Source organism: Morone saxatilis, unplaced genomic scaffold (genome assembly GCF_004916995.1).
Source record: "Morone saxatilis isolate NCDOM2014 unplaced genomic scaffold, NCSU_SB_2.0 Contig19, whole genome shotgun sequence".
NCBI classification, from domain to species: domain Eukaryota; kingdom Metazoa; phylum Chordata; class Actinopteri; family Moronidae; genus Morone; species Morone saxatilis.
In genome coordinates this window covers 12,978,615-12,999,176 of record NW_023339751.1, presented here as the reverse complement: position 1 = coordinate 12,999,176, position 20,562 = coordinate 12,978,615, and the positions used below count along the sequence as shown (strand labels likewise).

The 20,562-nt window shown below is 38.9% G+C and overlaps 1 protein-coding gene across 1 annotated transcript; it reads right to left on the bottom strand.

Annotated features, from left to right (window-relative positions):
* Positions 1–1,780: 1,780 nt before the first annotated feature.
* fas (Fas cell surface death receptor) lies at positions 1,781–8,153 on the bottom strand. Its single transcript, XM_035663338.1, has 9 exons — positions 8,036–8,153; positions 6,535–6,614; positions 5,261–5,395; positions 4,158–4,275; positions 3,946–4,019; positions 3,722–3,817; positions 3,486–3,532; positions 2,912–2,930; positions 1,781–2,290 (listed from the first exon to the last, which is right to left on the bottom strand). Exons 1-9 carry the CDS (start codon positions 8,101–8,103, stop codon positions 2,013–2,015), a joined length of 915 nt encoding a protein of 304 aa, XP_035519231.1. The 5' UTR covers positions 8,104–8,153; the 3' UTR covers positions 1,781–2,012.
* Positions 8,154–20,562: the final 12,409 nt, after the last annotated feature.

Below are 20,562 nucleotides of genomic sequence, written 5' to 3'. Positions count from 1 at the left end.
ATATGAGTTAATGGCAGTTTAACCATCTGAATACAGCTCAGCCTTCCAGGCTTTTAGGGGAAACTACTGTGGCCACAAAACACAGCGGTTGAACATGGTGGCCTCTAAAGGCCCCTCTGTAGATACGAACAGCTCATTCGAAGGTAACAAAAACACAACTATTCCTATTTTCAGCATACATATGAATATTATATTCAATTTCTGCCAATAGATCCTCCTAAATGTTACACACTGGACTTTGACAGGTAGATAGGTTGAAACTTTACTTTGTTTCTGCTTTAAATATTCAGGTATTTATAAAAACCTTTGTGTAACTCCACTATTGATTTCTTTATTACACATTCCCACAATGTTTCTATCAAACCCTTTCAATGCAATCTCAAAGTTCAACTTTACAAAATGTAATTTTATTCGACCACTGACTTATTTATAGCAGCATCAAACTCAGCCTTGACAACGGAACCAGAATTTTAAAGGATGTGGAACTTGGAAACCATTATAAATAAAAGCTAATGACTCAATTATGGTGTCACCACTGTACTAAACAAAGTCAGAAGTGGAAGTGTGTTCATCAGCTGCATTGATTACTCAATTCACAGAAAAGTACCCAACAATTGACAGTACATTGTTTAAGGAATCTTTCCACTAAAAATAGCAGACATTCTCTCTTTACGGCTACTTTACTTTGTCTCTGTGATAATAAAGGGCTGAGGTTTTTGGACTGCACTTCAGACTAAACAAGCAATTTGAAGCCAGGGGTTGGGTTTTAAATTGCGGTGTGTCATTTTATAGAAAAACAAAATCAAATAAAAAAAACATGGAAAGTGGGTAATTTTGTTGTATATTTAAGGTGCCAATTAGAGCTGAAATGATTAGTTGACAGAAATTTTATTGTGAGCAATTTTGATACAAAATGACAAAACTTTCAAATGTGAAGATTAAAGTAAACTGAAACAAAATACACTACACTATTTTCAACTATTGTCTGACTTTATGGATCAAATGATTAATTGAAATAATAATCATCAGATGAATCAGTAATGAAAATAATAAGTAATTGCAGCCTTAGTGGTGATAAAGCCACCAGAACAAAAATGTCCCTTGAGGAAAAAAGTAAATCCAGTGAGTCTGATTATGAGGCGTGTATGATCTGACATGGATAGGGAAGCCAGTATACTAAAGTAGTCTGAAGTATTATAGTACTGAAACATTATAGTAATCAGTCAATCTGGTCAAGGAGGCAGGTGGTTGATTTTGAAGCTAAAACAAGTTTATACAATGTCTGAAGAGAGATTAATAAGAACTGAGACTGGGAATCAGCAATCAGTGTATAAATATTGTACGACCAATTCTGCAGACGTACCTGGAGATAAGGAAGTCATTTTGTATCTAATCTATATTCAGATGATGGCTTTTCAGTAAGTTTAGCTACAGTGTCCAAAAAAAATCTAGAGATTTAAGAAGTATGTGAATGTAGGTCTATCTGTATTACTTGATACTTAATTATTTAAATAATAAAACAATTATGGGGTGCAGTAATGTTACTATGTCACAAAATAAAAGCATGGTAAAGTACACATACATATTTCTAAGTACTTAGATGTTAAAGATGTTACAGTTAGTCAGACGTCACTGCAACAAGCCTCAATAGTTATATACTGTGGTGTTCTCGTTTGATTAGGAACAGCTGAACTGAAAAATCTGGTGTCCATCAGCATTAGATGAAACAAATAACAAGACAAATAACAATTTAATAATACATAAGGAACCAAAATCCATGTGACACTTATTAACACATTTATTGCACACTATATAAACCATGGCACACACTATTCATCACAAAAAAATGGCACATATCTCCACAAACATTATGTAAACACATAAATGGGGTTTTGAGAAAACCTTTCACCTTTCATTTAACTCTGCTTTTACAAAAATCCTAACTCACACATATACAATTCAACAATTCAATTAGTGCTCACAATAGACACATTCACACAGGAAGCTTTCATCTAGTAGTCATGACTCAATATCTCTTTCACCCTTTCGGCTTTTCTCCTTTTGCCACTTCTTTGTAGGATTTCAAGCAAGTTCTTCGCTGCATCCGAGCCCTGACTCTCCACCCAGTTTAACAGTAGTTTAAGAGTCTGCTCCTTACTATCACCAGGGATGTCCAGTTGACAAGAGTCAATAACAGTCATTGGTATGTTGCTACGTATTGCTACTTCCTTCATATCCTTCCATCCCAGTGCTTCTGCAATGTCAGGCAGGCGAGGCTGGAGATCCACTTCTGACAGTGTGAAAGACAGGGAAAATGAGGATTAATGAAACAAAGTACAACACACGTTACAACTTTACTGAACCTGCAGGGGCATTTACAGTTACATTTAAAGTGGTCGCAGCAGTTAGGAAAACAACAGATGTTTATTATGGGCAGGTTTAAAAATGGGGACATCATCTTCCTGTGCCACAGAAATAACTACATAAAAATAGTAACAGGAAAGCTGCCAGAATAATGGCAACAAAGTATAGACGTACAAGTTGTTGTAATTCAATTTACAGGTAACAGATAATAACTGGGCATAAATCAGCATATCACTTATATTGTAGTGGGCAACGTTAAATTAACTTCTCCTTGGCATCGTTACTGCAGCTAACAAGACAACAAAATAAGGAAGGATATGTCACTCACAACTGATTGTTATAGACTAAATAACATAAAATATAACCCTCCCAAACAGAAATCAGGTAACATAAACTCAATATGTGACTGAATAATGAAGGGAAACAAAAAGTAAATTAAGTCTGATTATCAATTGATCTGTTTTTTCATCTGACAACCCAAAATATATTGAAAAAAGCACTTAAAGCTCTAATATTGCATCAATTAAAACACATGGTCTTTTCTTACCATAAAGAGGCTGCATCTCCTGAGGAACAGAAGCAGAATGAATGTTAATAAACGATTTACAAGTCCACAGTTATAAAACTGCTTACACAATAGTACTGACACAGAGCAAGCACACTAACAACGACACCAACGCTTTCAGACAACTAACCTGCACCTCCTACAGAAAGGGGCAGCTATGCCAACATTAGAGGAGAGACAGAAAAGCGTTCATATCATACATGCACATGTGCGAGTGTGACAAAAGAAGTTTTACAGCTGGTCAGTTATAAATGGACTAAAAGAGGAGCATAGCTAATAATAAGATGGAAGATTTAATATTTCATAGCTCTGTTTTAACCAAATCTAACAGACATCACTATTGTTAACACACAAAAAACATACAAAAACTTTGGCAAACATACTTTGGCTTTTGAAGATAATAAAGGCTTTAAAACGTTTGGCATAAGAATTCAAAATACATTATTATTATTATTACTGACCAATAATTTATCAACTATAATTTCAATATCAGAATAACACACATCCTATTTACTGGCCTTTATATTGCCTAATATTGTGCATCCCAATAACTTACCACATCATGTGTATTTCCATTTGGCACTTGGCCTTGCCTCTGTCTGCCTTTTGAGATAAATTATCAAAAAAATACACAAACATTAGTAAAAACCTACAGAAATGGCAATTAAATCTGAATGTTACTTAAATGTGAACCAAACCACAGGTACTATCACATATCACACAAACCCATGAGGTTCTGGTGCCCTCTGTTGGTCCCATTACTTATAGTTGTATAGTGGTGGAAATACTCACTGAATGGTCTCTTTTTCCAAATAAACACCACCGCCACTACTACTACAATAGCTATTATAACACCAACAATTATGCCGGGTATGCTTATATTTCCCCCTGAAAGACAAACATATGGACACCACATTTATAGTACACACAGAATGATGAAATTATTGTTAATAAATTATATTACATGAAGCCGTCATGATTTAATTCAAATGCAGCCATGCGAAATTAAACCATACCTTCACTTTTTTCCTTGCAGACTGTATTAGTGCGGTTTGTACACGGTTCTTTAATGTTCTCAGGACCACCACATCTTGAACCAAAAGAAAAGCAAGTGACAAAACTGAATGGTGATAAAAAATAACTAAAACATCTTTTTCCAAACATTGGTGACACTGTTTTGGAGACATACACATACATCTTCTAGGGTACAGATATTTGAAGAACTTACGTTTCACAGGCTTGGCAAAGTCTACAGATTTCTTCGGGAGTATTACAATAGTGACCCTCTTTACATCCACACTTTGTGTCCCTGGCAGGAGTGCAGGGTTCAACAACTTCTAGATTATCTGAAAGGATAATAAAATCACACCACTGACATTAAAGGAACTGTAGTTACTTGCGGTACATAAATGCACATTTTGAGAGACATAATTAATATTATGGTCGTATTATGGTTGTATTACCAGGATATACTCCATATTGTTTTCTAAAAAGAGATATTGACTTCTCATAGATAAACTGAAATATTTTTCTAGATTATTATTTTCTGATCGGTATGTGCGTGGAATTGATTGGGATTGAGGCGGCAACTAACAATTATTTTCATTATCAATTAATCTGGCCATCATTTTGTGATTAATCACATAATGTTTCATCTAGAAAATGTCAGAAAATAGTGAAAAATGTTCCCAGAGCCCAACTTGACGTTCTTTTTCCTCTCCAACTAATTATCCTATTATCAATGATAATGCAAAACAAATAAAATACATTTGATAATCTGGTTTCAGGGAATGTTTGGCATATTTGCTTGATAATTTATGAAAACAATGAACTGATTATCAGAAGTTTCAGATTAATTTTCTGCCAAATGACTAATTAAATGCTATCAACGAACTGCTATCAACACTGCTAAAAAAACTACTATAAAAAAAGCAGTTAATGAGGATTGGTCACATCGTGCTGGTCCATTTAATAAGGTCAGTATAAGCAGAGATGATGATGTAATCAGATCGATCAGAAAATAATATTTTACAACATGTGTCCAGGTATGTGGAGCTTATAGGGTTGTAGTATATCTTCCTCTTCATTTTGTCGTCACAGTAGGAACTGCACATCTTTTAAATATAAAATTACTGATGGCTGAATTCCATTTAGCTGCCTCAGTTTCAAGATCTTGGTTTTGTTCATGCTGGTTCACTGTGCGACTTACTGGGATTAAAGTTGATATTAATAATAAGAACCTAAAAAAGCTGTACTGCACTGAAACCTCGTCTTTTGGATTTCTTTTGTTTTTACTGGAAATAAATGAACCAGTGATGTCCATTGTGATACCATTGCCGTGTGAGCAGGATGTGCAGGGCTCACAGGACGTCTGGCCATTAGGGTCGCTGTTGTACGTCTCATGATCACATTCCTTGCATTCGCCACGTTGTAGACTTGCATTGCAGTGCTTCACCACATGCCAACCTACAGCATGGAAACACAAGAGCCAGAGGCAGAAGAAAATGTTTTAGTCAGTTTGAGCCAGCCTATGATATACACACCCACACGGACATCGTTTGAAAATGTCAATATTTATCAGCGTCTTGTTAAAAGGTCCAGTGTTTAGGATTTAGTGGCGTCAAGGTGCAGATGGCAACTCACTTGTTTCACCCTCCCCTTCCGAGCACGAGGGAGAAACTACGGAGGTTGCTAAAGGTGCAAAAGCTGCGAACGGGGCCAGTGTTTGTCTGTTCTGGGCTACTGTAGAAACATGGCAGTTCAACATGGCGGCCTCCATAGAAGGCCTCCCCGCTCATTCTAAGGTCACAAAATCACACTTATTTTTGTGTGATTATACACTAATGAAAATATACCTATGAACATTATATTAAATTTCTGCCAATAGAGCCTAAATGTTACACACTGGACCTTATAAAACATTCAGTGTTAACATTCTGATAGTGGGTCCAACGGCACAAAAGTTGTCTTTACCCACCACAAACAAATTGGGGGCGATTTGTTTGGTATTATGACCTAAAGCACAATAAAACCTAAAATGGTACAAGCATACTCTGTATTTTGACCTTTTCTTAAGGCCCTGTCATGTAAAAGGACCTTGTATCAAAATGTTGTTTTAGCACCTTAAATATCTCTATATCTTAAATATTTGCTTACATAGTGCGTATTCTTCCGCTATGAATTTGCTTCCTATCACATTTTAATCAAACTAGCTTGAGGCCCACAGCTCCATTTTACCCCAGGCTTGATTACGAGATATAGTATTTGTGGCTAACGGGATGGTTTTATAATGTAAGGCCTTTTATGTACGTGTATCTTATGGTTTTTAAGATTTTGCCTTTGCTCAAAACTCTGTTGCTGATTGGTTTACAGACTTAACTGGTGAGATTAATTGTAAACTTAGAGCACCTTTTATAGATTCTAATATTTATTTTCTCAAAGAACAGAAGCAGAAAAGGTTGAAGATATCCTGGACAGCCAGAAAATCACATCACTCAAAGTGAAACATAAAACAATACATTATCCAATGCTATCCAGCAGCCCAAATTAAAGAACTTGTAAACTGATTTCTCTGTAGCTACTCACATGTAACCCCTGACACTTACCAGCACCACACCGACAGCAGTCCTTCCCCTTATAGTTGTAGGTCCCATCTGTACACTGGCCTGAGGCAGGAGAAAAGGCCCTGGTGATAAGAAAGCCACAGTAAAACTAAAGTGAAAGTACAGCAGGTTTCTAATTGTACACTTTTCATTCTAGGAAAACATCTATGTCAGGAGGCTGAGACAGTTGAGCATACTCCAAATATATGAATTTGGAGTGGACGGTTACGGTTACGTCACTGCAGTTGCGTGCGGGTTATGGCGGCAGGAAAACCGCGGAAACAAGTGGAGGGTAACCAAGAGAAACTGGGAGATCCCCAGAATAATCATGACTGTGCATGTATTTATGAACCACAGCAACAAGACATTTGCTCATTATCAGTCATGATCATACAGTTTATCCTACCAACAGATGAGTTTCACACAATACACACCCAGGTTTACAAGGGGCTAAAATAAAAATTTCGGGTGTGGCTACATGTTTTGATAAATAAAGGCAGGTCTCAATTAGAGGCCTAGTCTGGATTCTACAGAAATTCTTTGGATGTATAAAACCTCTTAAAGCCCGTCGGTCTCCCTCTTGAGCGAGTTCTAAGCTATACACAAACGTAAATGTTTAAACCTTTGTCAATATGAACATCATTAGATCAGTTAGATTGTCCACAATTCAATCATTCAGTTCATTTTACAGAAACCCTGGGCACCAAAGTATCAAATGATCAAATGAATGATTCCTAATTGAGATATTATTCAATAGAATAAGTAATATTCATACTGGTTTAAATAAACCATAGTATGATAGTATTTCCAATCTTTGAAAGTTTTGTGCAAAATGAATTAAAGGCCAAATAAAGGCAGCTTGAGTTCAGGGGGTGAAGCCAATAAAAGCCTGGACTATTAATAATAATTAATAATAATACATTATAGTTTTACAGTAGATTATTTAGAGGATATTTGACCATTTCAATCAGTTTCGGGGTGTTTTCACAACTGGTAAACTATCTCTAAATGATCTGAAGGGGGCAGTAACAGTAGCCTATAACAATCTCAAGAAGAAGAAAAGGAAAGGAAAGTGAAAGTAAGTTTTTGTTTTTTTATTTTTTTATGGATTAATGATTACTTTATATGTCGTTATCTCTTTGCTTTTCCTTCCTACCGGTTGGATTTAACATCACAGCTCTGAACTCAGGTGTTGTGGTGAGTTCAGGGACCCATCGATTTGTTTCCTCCGAACCCCACCCCGGCTCTGAAACACTAACCCTACCGCATACTCGACTTAATAAACACTACTTTAGTATGTGATTTATAACTCAGTCACAGCCTTATATGATGTTCAACCTCAACCCAACCTTTTACCTATAACCCAAACCAGTGCCATCTCTTATATATATACACACACTGCCGATCGTACCATCACATTGTGGATCCAAACCACGCAAACACTATCAATGTGTACCTAAACAGACTAAGACACAAACTTTATGATTTATGTATCTTCACTTACCCTGATGTCAGAAGGAAGAACAAAACAAGGGCGATCAAACACATCTTGTCTGCATCGGCTGCCATCATCGTTACACTGAAGCTGTGTCACCGGCACCGGAGTCCCGCCCTACTCTCACTCTCATTGGCTGGTCAGCTTGTTTCCTTCATTGGCTGCTTTGACAATCCACAATGAATTGTGCATTTCTTCACTATGTCAAACCTTACAATACATATATAAAACTGTACATTACACAAATACACTTGTATAGTTTTGTACTGTAGGATGTGTTCCCAATTTAATGTAACTTAAAGACTCACAAGATGGTAGCCAGTGTCACTGTACAGTCACTGTGCTTTGGAAAGTCCCACATTACGCTACTCTGCCTCAGCAGGATAGTACCTAAGATTTTACAAATACTGACATCACACAAGTCCTCCCAATGCACCTCTCACATGGCGCAGACTTATAGTTCAACCAGTAATCTAGTTATTCAGTTCCATCATATACTTCTGGGGGAGCAATGGTTTATGTATTATTCTACCTGCTTAAAATAAGTACATTTTACGTTTAAAAAGAACTGAAATTAGCTTGGAAAACATCCACCCTGTGTACATTTCTAAGCCTGAATGTAGACTACCCCAGTGTTGCTAAAACATGTGACCTCTGTGACCTCAATGGCTTTGGTTTAAAGGAAAGTGAAGCTCTCTCTATGGAAAGAAATTACAATAAAAGGAAAGTCCATTCATGGAAAGAGGAAACAAACAGAATAAATACATTAGACAGAAAAAACAACCCTACAATTGTAATTTGCTATAGAAGATGATATAAGTAGTATGGTTTGCAGATGTCTTCCCTCATGTATGAGTGAAACTATACCACTAGGAGGCGTTATTGCTCTTTTTTTCGGTGTGATGGCTGCTATAAGGACGTGGCTCCTGCTGATGAGGGTCAACAAAATACTTACTTACTTGACAGTCTTGAGCCGTCAGAATACTGAAGTATCACTGATAAATAAAGAATCTGATATCATTTGATAACTGCAATCCACACCACAAAGTACACAACAGAAACTACTTTTCAACTCTTTTTGCACAAACTCACCTTGTTACAATTGACAGTTATACTGTTTAAAATATTTATTTTTGCACACCATATTCCACTTTATTGCATATTGCATATATGGTATATATTTTCATTATGGCTTTTTACATTTTTTTTACATCATTATTACATTTTTATTGTATTTTTGATTTTCTCTACTATTTGCACTACATTTCTCTGTGCTGCTGTGCCAAACTTACTAATTACTTAATTTCTCCCACGGGGGATCAATAGAGGAACATCTTTATGATCTTACCCAACAATGATTTATATTACCTGCTGAACTATGTGTGGCATTTATTCCTTGGGTTAGCAGAACCTATGCTTTCTGGCTTGCAGACAGTAGGAGTACAGTAGGTGATTTGTGAAAGTGAAGATTAAAACATTTTTAACCAGTTACTGACTCATATCTGTTCTCTCTGTTCCTGAACAGGAAATCAGCCCAAATGGAAATAAATACGAAGGTGATGCAAAAAAGCACTGCACAGCTGGATACCTGCAACTGTAGTAAATAAAAGGTTAGGTAGAGTGAAAGTGCACTTTTATAATATTATATGAATCAATACAGTTTTAAACTCAGTCTTTGATTTATAAAGTTGTTGTAGAGTTAATTAATGAAGCCCTTAATATGCTATACAAGTCATTTCTGAAATCCTTTCTGTCTGCGCTACTAACAAATTAATGTCTCTCCACACCCAAAAAAGAAAAAACGCCACATTTGTTTGATCTTTGGCAAGTGTAGTTAACAGCAAATTTATCTTTGAACAAAAGTGAAGAAAAAAGTATTTGGCTGGGGAATAAAAACTTAACTTGAAGGAGAACTCCTGTGGGATTTGGTTTGTTTTTGCAAGTGTATCAAATTTCAGCCCTTTGTAGTCCCAGTGAGTCCCAGTGTTGGATTTGTACCAGTCTGCTGCCTGCTCATTTGGCCCACTTAGAGAGCAAAATGAACACACACGCACACACACAGGTGTGATGTAAAACATGAATTCATATTTTTAGACTAAGTACTATGGCTCTATGGATGGCAGTGTCAGGCTTTCGGTCAGTCCACCGCTGGTTCAGACTGAAATATCTCAAAATGTTTTGTAACTTTTGTACAGATATTTTTGGTCCCCAGAGGATGAAGGCTGTTGAATTTGGCGATTTCTCTGACTTTTTCTTCTGGCGCCATGCATCATAGAGTTGACTTTTGTGCTTTTGGGTGAAATGTTCCCACAAATGTTAGACAGATTGCCATAAGATGCCTGTAATCACTTTCTCTACTTTTTAAATGAGTGCTATCATCAGGTCAAAAATCAATATTACTAAGTTTATAAGCAAATATGTGCATAACTAATGATCCCAATCATCCCATTATGTGTGTGTGTGTGTGTGTGTGTGTGTGTGTGCTAACGTGCTAAACTAAGATTGTGAACATTGTAAACATCACACATGCTAAACATCAGTTTGTTAACACTGAGAGCATGTTAGCATGCAGACATTAGCATTTAGCTCAAAGCACCCCATACAGCTATTTCCATATATTCTAATATGTAATACATAGCCAAACCTATGGATCAATGACAAAACGACACATTTTTTTTGCATTTGGTTCTGCAGCTATCGTTAATTTTAACTTAACTCTTTTAAAAAATAAAAATAAAAATCTCTTCATAGAATTCAAATGTGGGAAGTAACCCCGATGACCTTCTCCCGCAGCTTTGAGGATAAATAAGTGGATGAGTTGGACATGGTCGTCTTGGCACAAACGCGTGTATTTTTGGTGCCTCATCCTCTGTTTTGAGTGGGCTGATGCTTAATGTAATAATAGCATAGAAAACTGTTACCAACAGGCCACAATGAGAGCACCACTCTCCTGCATTCTGCTGTACTGCCACAAATAGCTGCAAAACCACCACCAGAGAAGTGCGAAGCTCGTAGATTTCAGCTGTGTGGAAAGACATTATCATCCGCGGCCAATGTGTTCCGCCTCCCATCGCCCCCAGGTCATATGCAGAATAAGGCAGAGTAATAGCTCCACTGAGATGGAGGGGAGGAAAAATAAAATAGAATAAAACAATGTTTTTGTTGTTAGGAGGAAGCTGCTGGAAGGGACCGTGTTGCAAAGCCTCCCCGGGGACACAGAAGAAGAGGGAGGAGATGAGTCGGGGAAGCAGAAGGTAACAGCTCTTCTCTTTGGGTAAAATAAGTACCAAAAAAGAAAGAGAGGAGACTTCAGTGGTTGTGATTGTGTCTGCATGCTGAAGTTCATTAATGCTGTACTGCAGTGTGTTTCATAGATGTAGTTAACTATAGTCACAATGCACTTTTCGGGGAGAAATTGGGTCACAACAGTGTTAACTTAAAAACTAAAAAACAAGAAACAAGAAAGGCAACACGTTTTATCCAGAAAATGTATTGTATGCATATTATTACCAGTTCCCCTAAAGTACACTATACATTTGTTAATTTAAAATTCCATGCATGTTGTGGAGTAGTTCCGCATATTTCATATTTACTTCCTTGGGGTTGAGCTTCTTCTTTAACTTGAGCTGTAGCACTTCTTTTACAGAAGCCAAAGCTTTCAGGCCTACAGGTAGTAATCATAATCCATGAATGCACTGAGAGTGAATGTGAAAACTATATTTCCAAAGGGATCGCCTTTGCTCTTTCAATTCAGAGTAGCTATACTGCTGCGACTTTGACATTTAAACATAACCACCGTGACAGTTTTTCACTTTTCCGTCTTGAAGTGAACATTTGAAACATTCACATTAAAAGGTACCAGGCTGTGTATTCAGGGCTCCCGTTCAGACGCTGAAACCGTGGTTCTGGGCGATAATAACTCTATATATCTTGAATGCATTAAAGAGTGAAAGAGGAAATAACTAATGTGAGGCTAAAACATCTATTACTAACTGCTTGTCTGCCTTGTAATCTGTGTCCAGTATAGAGTAAACTGGGAGTGGTGGTGGTGGGGGGGACTTCACACACACAGAACAGGAAGAGAGTCATGCTGCTCTTAAACTACAGGAAATAACCTCTGTGCTGATGACGCAGATCTCAGGGGAATGCTCAGCAACTTCTGTAGATTTGAAGCATACTGTACACTCTGTAGCTGCATGAACGGCAGGCTGTGCAAGGCCCTGCAACATGTTGCAGCACGGACACACACATTCACACACTCTGTCCCACATCGCTTTGAGTGCCATACATTAAAAGTAAGGATTGTGCTCATCTTTAAATCGTCAAAAAACAACTACAGTATCTCCCCGTGTTTCTCTCCCTCGGCTCCAGCTTACACACATGCACACAAACTAGATGAAAAGACGTAAATCTGTAAAGCTGCCACTAGACGATATGTCTGTGCAGAGAGATTTCCTCCCGCAACACGTCCAGCGGTCTGCCTAATTAGAGCTGAGCGTATCTGTGGGCAAGGGAGTCTGTGTCTGCACATGGAAGGGGGATTTGGCCGAGAGCATTCATTCACTGGGCTGTCTGGTGGGGAAGACAATGGAGAGGAGTGCAGATTGGATGTCTTGTTCCAAACTGTGCCCAGTGCTTTTCTCCAGCACAGAGGAAAGACAAGAATAATGCCGGTTGAATATCCCATGGAGATGGATTTATTGGGACTATTGGTATAGGAAAAATCCGGTTAGGGACTTAATCAAAACAGAGCAGAGCTGAGCCTGTAGGCCAGGCCAAACTGATTCCAGTCCTGCCTGTCCTGTCCTTTACCTGTCCTCAGAGTGGGTCCACTCCAGTCATTTGTCCTTTGTCCAAACCATTGCATGAAAAAACGTTTTCTCATTCTGTTCTGTGGGATGACCCCTCTCTCATTTCTGAGAGCAGAATATGTGAACATATTATACGCCTGTGGTCCTCAGGGTGTCTCTAAACCTTGTGTAAACTGTGATCTACATCAGAAATTCCCAACCAGGGTATTTTTACTAAGGTATACTTCTGCAGTTGTCAGGTAAGTGGTAAGGCCGTGGAAAGGGGCAATTAATTTGTGTTGCAATTGAGACAGTGTGTAAACTAATAACTATAACTATAATCTTTTAAGTGAGCAGAAGAGTTTGAACAGTTCAGTAAAATTAGAAATACTCTAAAGTAATTAAAGGTTGAAATAGTTAGCTTAAAGTAAAGGATAATGGTTTGAACTTTTAAAGGTGAAGTAAAGCTTAAAGTAATGACTAAATAGTTATGAATAATGGATTCAATCTGAAATAGATAAAGAAGTGATGGATAAATGGTCGAAATACTTAGCTAAAACATAATGGATAAATGGCTAAAACATCCAGCTTCTGCTCCTTCAAGTGGTAGCAGTACAAATGGAAATGGGACAAAAACATACCAAACATTGAAAGTTCAACTTCAGTTCAAGTTCAACACTTATATTATTATATATTATATTACCAATATAACAGTGTTTAACAACATCCAGTTTAAGCTCAGTTCAGCTGCACACAATTGGAACATGAAGGGTGGCTGAGATGAAGCTTTGAGTTCATTTTGGACTGTGGGTGTACAGAACACTGATCTACATAGTTTAACTTTCAGAGAGCACATAACTTTGCCAAAGCTGCGCAGTCCTTTTACTTTGTTACTTTCATCACAGAAAAATATGTTCAGAAAGTTTACATATGGATTAGAATCAAAGGCAAGTGAAGACAATCAGAAGATACATGCATCAGATTTCTGTCTGTTCAAGTTAGGGGCTGAAAGAAATTAGTGAAAATGTTTAAAATGGTCTCTCTTGATAGTAGTGATAAGAAATTCTTTTAAAAATTTGATCCACAACAAAAACAGTTTTTGGTCCAGTGCAACAAATTTGAAATCTTTTTTTGAGATTTGACAACTTTTTCAGACATTCTAACAAACAGATAAACCAATAAATCTCACGTCGCATATTCACTTCAGTGAAATGGATCCACTTTTCTGAGAACATGGTAGCATTTTACTTGAAACTTTTCTCATTCACCCACACAGAAAATACACATAAATGTGTAATCAAAGACACAAACACACACACAGCCTCTCACACATGAACACACAGAGCTATCACCTCCCACCCACCAGCCTGGAAAATATTAACCTTTTCATCTCATGTCACCTTTTGGTTTAACTTGCATGCATCACGCTCACATGCCTATAGACACATGCCACATTGCACGCATGCACATTATGAACTGGTGTAAGTACACACAGATTCATACATACTAATACACACGCACATACACACACACACACAAGCAACTGCAGATATCTCAGAGGAACTACAGGGAATTCAGGGAGTGGAAAGTCATTTGGTTAAAGAGGACCAAACTGCAGGAAATGAGAATCATTGACCCTCCCTTGTGACCGAATTTACAATCTGTGCCTGAAATCAGTTGGAGGAAGAAAGAAAACAGAGAAAGTTAGCTGGAGAAGGAAATGTTTGAGCGTCTATAAATAGAAGGCCCACGTTTGAAATGATTCTGAAAGGCATGCAGTCATTTATTATTCAGCTCATATTGCTCCATGTTTATCACATAGAATGAGTAAAAGAAGCCTGTTTGGAATCTGGATTTATTTACTGACAATAGCAGATTAAAACTAGTGATAGGCATTGCTTTTTATTTATGAAACTACCAAAGGCATACAATGTTTTCAATAATAATAATAAATCAACTCTGATTTACGTGCAGCATGAATTTCTCAAGTAATACAAACCTACACACCGAGCTGCAGCATCAACGCAACATAAGGGGCACAGAATTTAAGGTTTGACCTAGTCGATCAGATCCTGCATTTGCCAAAAAGTTGCTGTATCCTTATAAAACATAAATCAGTTCAGCTCCTCAAAAGCAACACAAGCAATCTAATTGTCCCAGATCAGCACCTATATGCCATCTGCTTTCGGGCACTGTCCTCAGACAAAGAGGATTTGAATAACACCCCTCAGATACTCTGCAACCCCTTTTATTTAAGATTTATTTTAACACAACCAACAATGAGGATGGGAGGTTGCGTTTTGAGTGCGAGGCATTAATGAAAACAAACAGTATATTGTGAGCATGAAGAGAAGAAGGCTTTTTGCATTGAAGAGGTGCACGGGGCCTCATTCATAATTCAGAGGCGTCGCAGCGATATGAGAGAGGAGGACGCATCTGTCTGCATTACGCCAGCGTTGCCTCTGCGTTGCATCACCCTCCCGGGTGGTTCGTTTTCGAGAGTTTAATACGCTCCCTATCAGTTGCGCTCTGGCTGTGGCTAATTTCAGCCTCAGATAAGAGCCTTTATTTGTCACCCAGCTCCTTTGCCATGTCACACAGCCTAGAAGTGCCTTCTCTGTCTGAAATCTTTGAAGGAGTGCTGAGTGAATGAGCTGCTGTTTGTCTATATGTTAGTTGTGACTGTTCAGTGTGCAGCATCACAAGTAAGGGTATTATGAACCCTCAATGCTAACTCGAAACCCATCCCCCACACACACACACACGTATAGCTGTCTCCCCACACAAAGAGAGGCGCATGTGCCTTATTACACACACACACACACAGCTGGCTGCTGGTCTGTCTGACCTAGTTTATTTCTGTAGGCTGCTCTAATGGAGGGAGCGAGCGTGGTGTTTTATCTGATTTGCATTTCTGCCCTGTCACTGGCAGATGGCACCAGAGGTCGAGACGAGAACTTTTTGGAGGGTCTCTGACACACAATACACCGTACACCGCACATACAAACACACACACACATAAACACTCAGAAAAAGATGACTTACTACATACTAAATGCTCTTTACATCAATAAGACATCAGTGGTTTGTATGTGATGGAGACATGCAGGTGTATAGTGGCAAACATGCACACACACACACAATGTACATACAGTGCATGCACACTCGGGTAGAGAGCCTAGTGCTCTGAACTGAAGCGTTTGGTTTACACCCTCTGCTCTTGCACTGTTCATGTTTAATAGGAAGGAAGTGATGAATCACACTCACTTATTTGTGGTAGTGGTGAGTGTTCAAGTACAGATAGGCCTCTCTTTCTCAGTCTCTCTCTCTCACACACACATGCATGGACTCTCTCTCTCTCTCTCTCTCTCTCTAGAAATCACAGAGGAAGTGAGCAGACATGAAACCTCAGCACTTTGTCATTTTCTATCTGATGGAAGTCATGGTTGAAATCATTCAGAATGAACGTGATGTTGGATTTATTGTGACACACAAATGGCGTGTTTACATCTCCGCCATTGCATCAGGACATGTAAGACAACACAGAGATGAGAGCAGATACTATGCACCTTCTCTCTGCATGTGCTGCTTTTTATTAAATCTGATCAAATCTGGCTTTGTGTGTTGCAGAACAAACACACAGCGGCTTTAAGGTGTGTCGTCTTGGTCCTGGTTTATCGGACTTGAACTGGAGCTCAAACACGGAAACATCATCCCACTCAGCATGGGAGTGGCCATGTCACAGGTGGTGTGTTTGAGGTGGTGTGCGTGAGCGTGCATCCACTGTGTATGCACCGCCATTTATTGAAATATGTCAGCGTGGCAGGTTTTTTATGTGTGTGATGCGAAAAATTAAGGTTTGCACTTTAACTTGTAGGTATCCAAACACACACACACACACACACACACACACACAGACGCACTCACGCACGCACGCACGCACACACACACACACAAGCCATCAGTCTTTATTTGGAGACAGGAAACATCAGGGTGTGCTCTTATTCTCTTAACCTCTTTCTCTCTCTCTCTCTCTTTCACACACACACACACATGCACGTAACCGTTATTTAAGGGTGTGGGGACATTTTCCATGCGGTTTGAGTGGTTAAGCTTTGCAATTGTTAAGTGTGAAAAAAAAAAATCTGCCAGATCTGCTATACGTACAAACACAAATGGCTAAAGTGGAGTGGGGTTGAGACCAATTAGTTTGAGGCTCTCATTGAAGTGTTGGGCAAAAACTTGCATAAAAAAAACTGAAAAAAATACCCACACACAGCCTTGTCACGCCAGAGAATGACTTTTCCATTGGCTCTGGTGAGTTGAAGAGGCTGACTGAGATATGACGACAATGTTATAATCTTATTCTCCAAGTTCAAAATCAAGGGCTGAGTTCAAACAGAATGCTACTTGTGCTTGAAAATTCCTCCTTCCTTTTTTTGTCTTTTGCTTTCTCAATTTTTTCTTTGACATGGCCATGTCCTCTCTGACTCATCCTTCAGGTCTCAAGTGTATTGTGGCGAACCGCTGCCGAATTTGCTCCTCTTTTATCTCCGTTTTCTCTCCTTTATCTCGCTTTCTCCCTCTTTCCATATCCGTCTGCTCTGCGTCTGTCTCTTTCGCAAAGGTTAAGTTCGAGCTCAACGTAGATAGCTTTAAATAATGCATATTTCCAATAAAATATTAAATATGCTAGCTTTTCCCCCCCCTTTTAAAGAAAATATTGTAAATTAAACAGAATATGTCAATCTTGTGAGCTTAAATAGTACAATATTTGAACGAAATGCTAGACGGGGGTAGAATTGAGTTCTTTCTGCGTTCAATGTGGCCTTCTGTGGGTTTTTATAAGCGATAGAGAAGACTAGTCATTAACTCACAGCGAGCTAATTGTGCGGTTGGTGCTCCAGTTTAAAAGAAAGTGAGAAAAAAATCAGCGTGTGTGTTACGTCAGGGTGCCACAGCTCCTTTAATACAGGTAATACAGGCCCGCAGGATCAGCAGCAGAGGAGTTAAGCATCTGTTGAACCTTTCACAAGTGCATTTGTGCCCTTTATTTTGCCAGTAACTCTTGACGGCATCACAGCAGTGCCATCCTCACTTTAGGTGGTCTGTGTGACAGTCTTAGGGGATGGGCCACATTGTGTGCTGTCTCTTCACACCAGCAATTGTGTCATTTTTACCTCAAAACCTGTTAGCTACGCAACAGTTTGGGCTTTTCGTGTCTTGCTTAATAGCCTGAAATGGATGCAAGTGGAACCGACATAAGCCTGTGTGTTTATCTGTTATTGTCTGCAGCTGTGAGCATGTGCTACGGGTGTCCTCAGTGTGTGTGTGTGTGTGCCCTCACGTATGTGTTTTTGGATGCTGTGGGTGGGTACTGTCGATGTGCATGCCATGGATGTGGTTACTATGTGTGTGTTTGCGTGTGTGTGTGTGGTCGGTGTGTGTTCTCATTTGATAGCTGCTTGCTATCAGTGTTTGTTTGGGGTTAAAAGCCCCTGTCTCTGAGGGTGTTAGCGGGGGTCATCTAAACCAGATCTGCAGCAGAATCGCTTGAGAGGCAGAAGCATAATCTGTAGCTGGCTTTGTGCTCCCAGATTAAAGTGATGATGTTTTAAACCTTTCTCACGGCCGCAATATGCCTTTGCTTCCCTCCCTGCTACTCAGTATGTGTGTGACAAGAGATCCACACAGCCGGGTTCAAGAAAAGGACACCTTCCTCGCTATTTATGAAACGGGGGAGCTTTAGCACATTATCTGAGTCGATGCACGCATGTTCTATTCATCTATTAATTTGCCATCAGTGTGGTGTAGCTATAGCGTATCTTCTCCAGTGTTTGAGGGGAAACAGCTGCTAATCCTAATCCCCCCCGTCTCCCCCCACGGGATTCTGTCAAATCACAGGCCCCTTTAAAAAGCTCTGGCTGGCTGGTTCCAGGGCTGGTTGAGTGGCTGACTGACTGGCAGGCTCTAAATGAGAGGATGGACCATGCTTACCCACTCCCGTGACTGACATCCACAGGGCCTCCAGAAAGTATGTCACTTGTTTGTACAAGTATGTACATACACACACCAGAAATTTCCATTGCATACATCTTCTCCAGAGGTATCTTCCGATGCAGTGAAAATAGCCCATAAACATCAGCAGACACGAAGGAAAGTTTAAATAAATGCATACCATACGGCGAAATAGATTAGAAAAACAGACCTGTTGGTTTACACAAGATGTACTCACCCAAAAATGTTTGTTGTTGCAAAAGATGCCCTGAAAAACAGCCTTTGATATTCTCCTCTAGAAGGAAACTGACGTACTATCTCAGGCTGTCCAGTGTGCCGACTATTGGTGGTTCAAACATTTTTATTTTCCTGTAAACATATTTAAAGGAACAGTTTGAGATTTTGGGAAATATGCTTATGCGCTTTGCTTGTTATCTTAGTTTAGCATAAAGACTGGACACGGAGAAACGGCTAGCCTGGCTCCGGCTCGTCTTGTTGTCACTGAAAACTTCAGGAAGTCCGGCCAAGAAACAGTTGGGCTCATAACCTCCCTAAAGATGCACCTTTCCATTTCTTTTTGTACGGATTAATAAACGTCATTGATAATAAAGTTATTGAGCTGTAAAGGTGTCAATTATCTGAGTTTTTTAAACTGAAGGAGCTAGCTGTTTCCCCTTGGTTCCAGTCTTTAGGTTCAGCTAAGATAACGGTCTCCATATTTAACAGACAGACATGAGAGTGATATCTCATCTAATTCTCTGGAAGAGCGTGAAGAAGCGTATTTCTCAAAGTCTCAAACTAATCCTTTAAGTGTCCTTGAGCAAGACACTCAACCCAAACTGCTCCTGATGTGTGTGTACGTGGAGAGGATGTTTCTTTCAACAACAGCCAAATAAATAGTTTGAACATAAACTAAACACAGAGAATATGTCCAGAATCAACACGCCTCTTCTTTACTATTAGAGAAGTAAAAAGAGTTTGTCTTCCTTTTTGCATCATATCTGTGCAAACTGATGGCTTTGGTGTATGACAAACTGAGAAAATAATTAACACATTCTTCCTCTTACAAATGAAAAGTTGAACTCATAAGCAGTAAAACCTCGATTGCTCAATCCAGTACACTCTGCAGTTTTTGCTGCTGCACTATTACTTGGTCTGCTATGAGCTGTAGCTTATCGTGGCTAATATTATAAACTTTAGATATTGTTCCGTATTACTCGGTCACTTTGCTGATTTATGACTTTTAGGAGTTCATTCTTGACTTCGCCATATTATCTTAACTCAAGGTCCACTTACCAGCTTTTTTGTGGTTGAGAGCTTAAGAGAAACCAAGTAAGTGGGTGATAAAAAAGTTATTATTATTATGTTATAACATTAACCATATTCTTTTAATCGGCGCTTGTGGCCACAGTGGCTGCTGTTCAGGAAATGTCACTTAAAGGACCAGTGTGTAGGATTTAGTGATATTTAGCGGTGAAGCTGCAGATTGCAACTAACTGAACACTGCTGGTGTCTGAATTTAATGATCTCGGAATAAGAACGGGCTGTGAAGGGTGTAGGAGAAACTACGGTGGCCATGAAACTTGCAAAAAATGCAAAAGGGCTATCCTTTTCTGTCCTTTTTTTAGCCAGTGTTTGTTTTGTCTTTTCTGAGATACTGCAGAAACAAAACGACTCTTCTTTTCAGGTGATTATAGACTAATGAAAACATACCGTACCATAGATATATTCCATTTTTGCCAATAGATC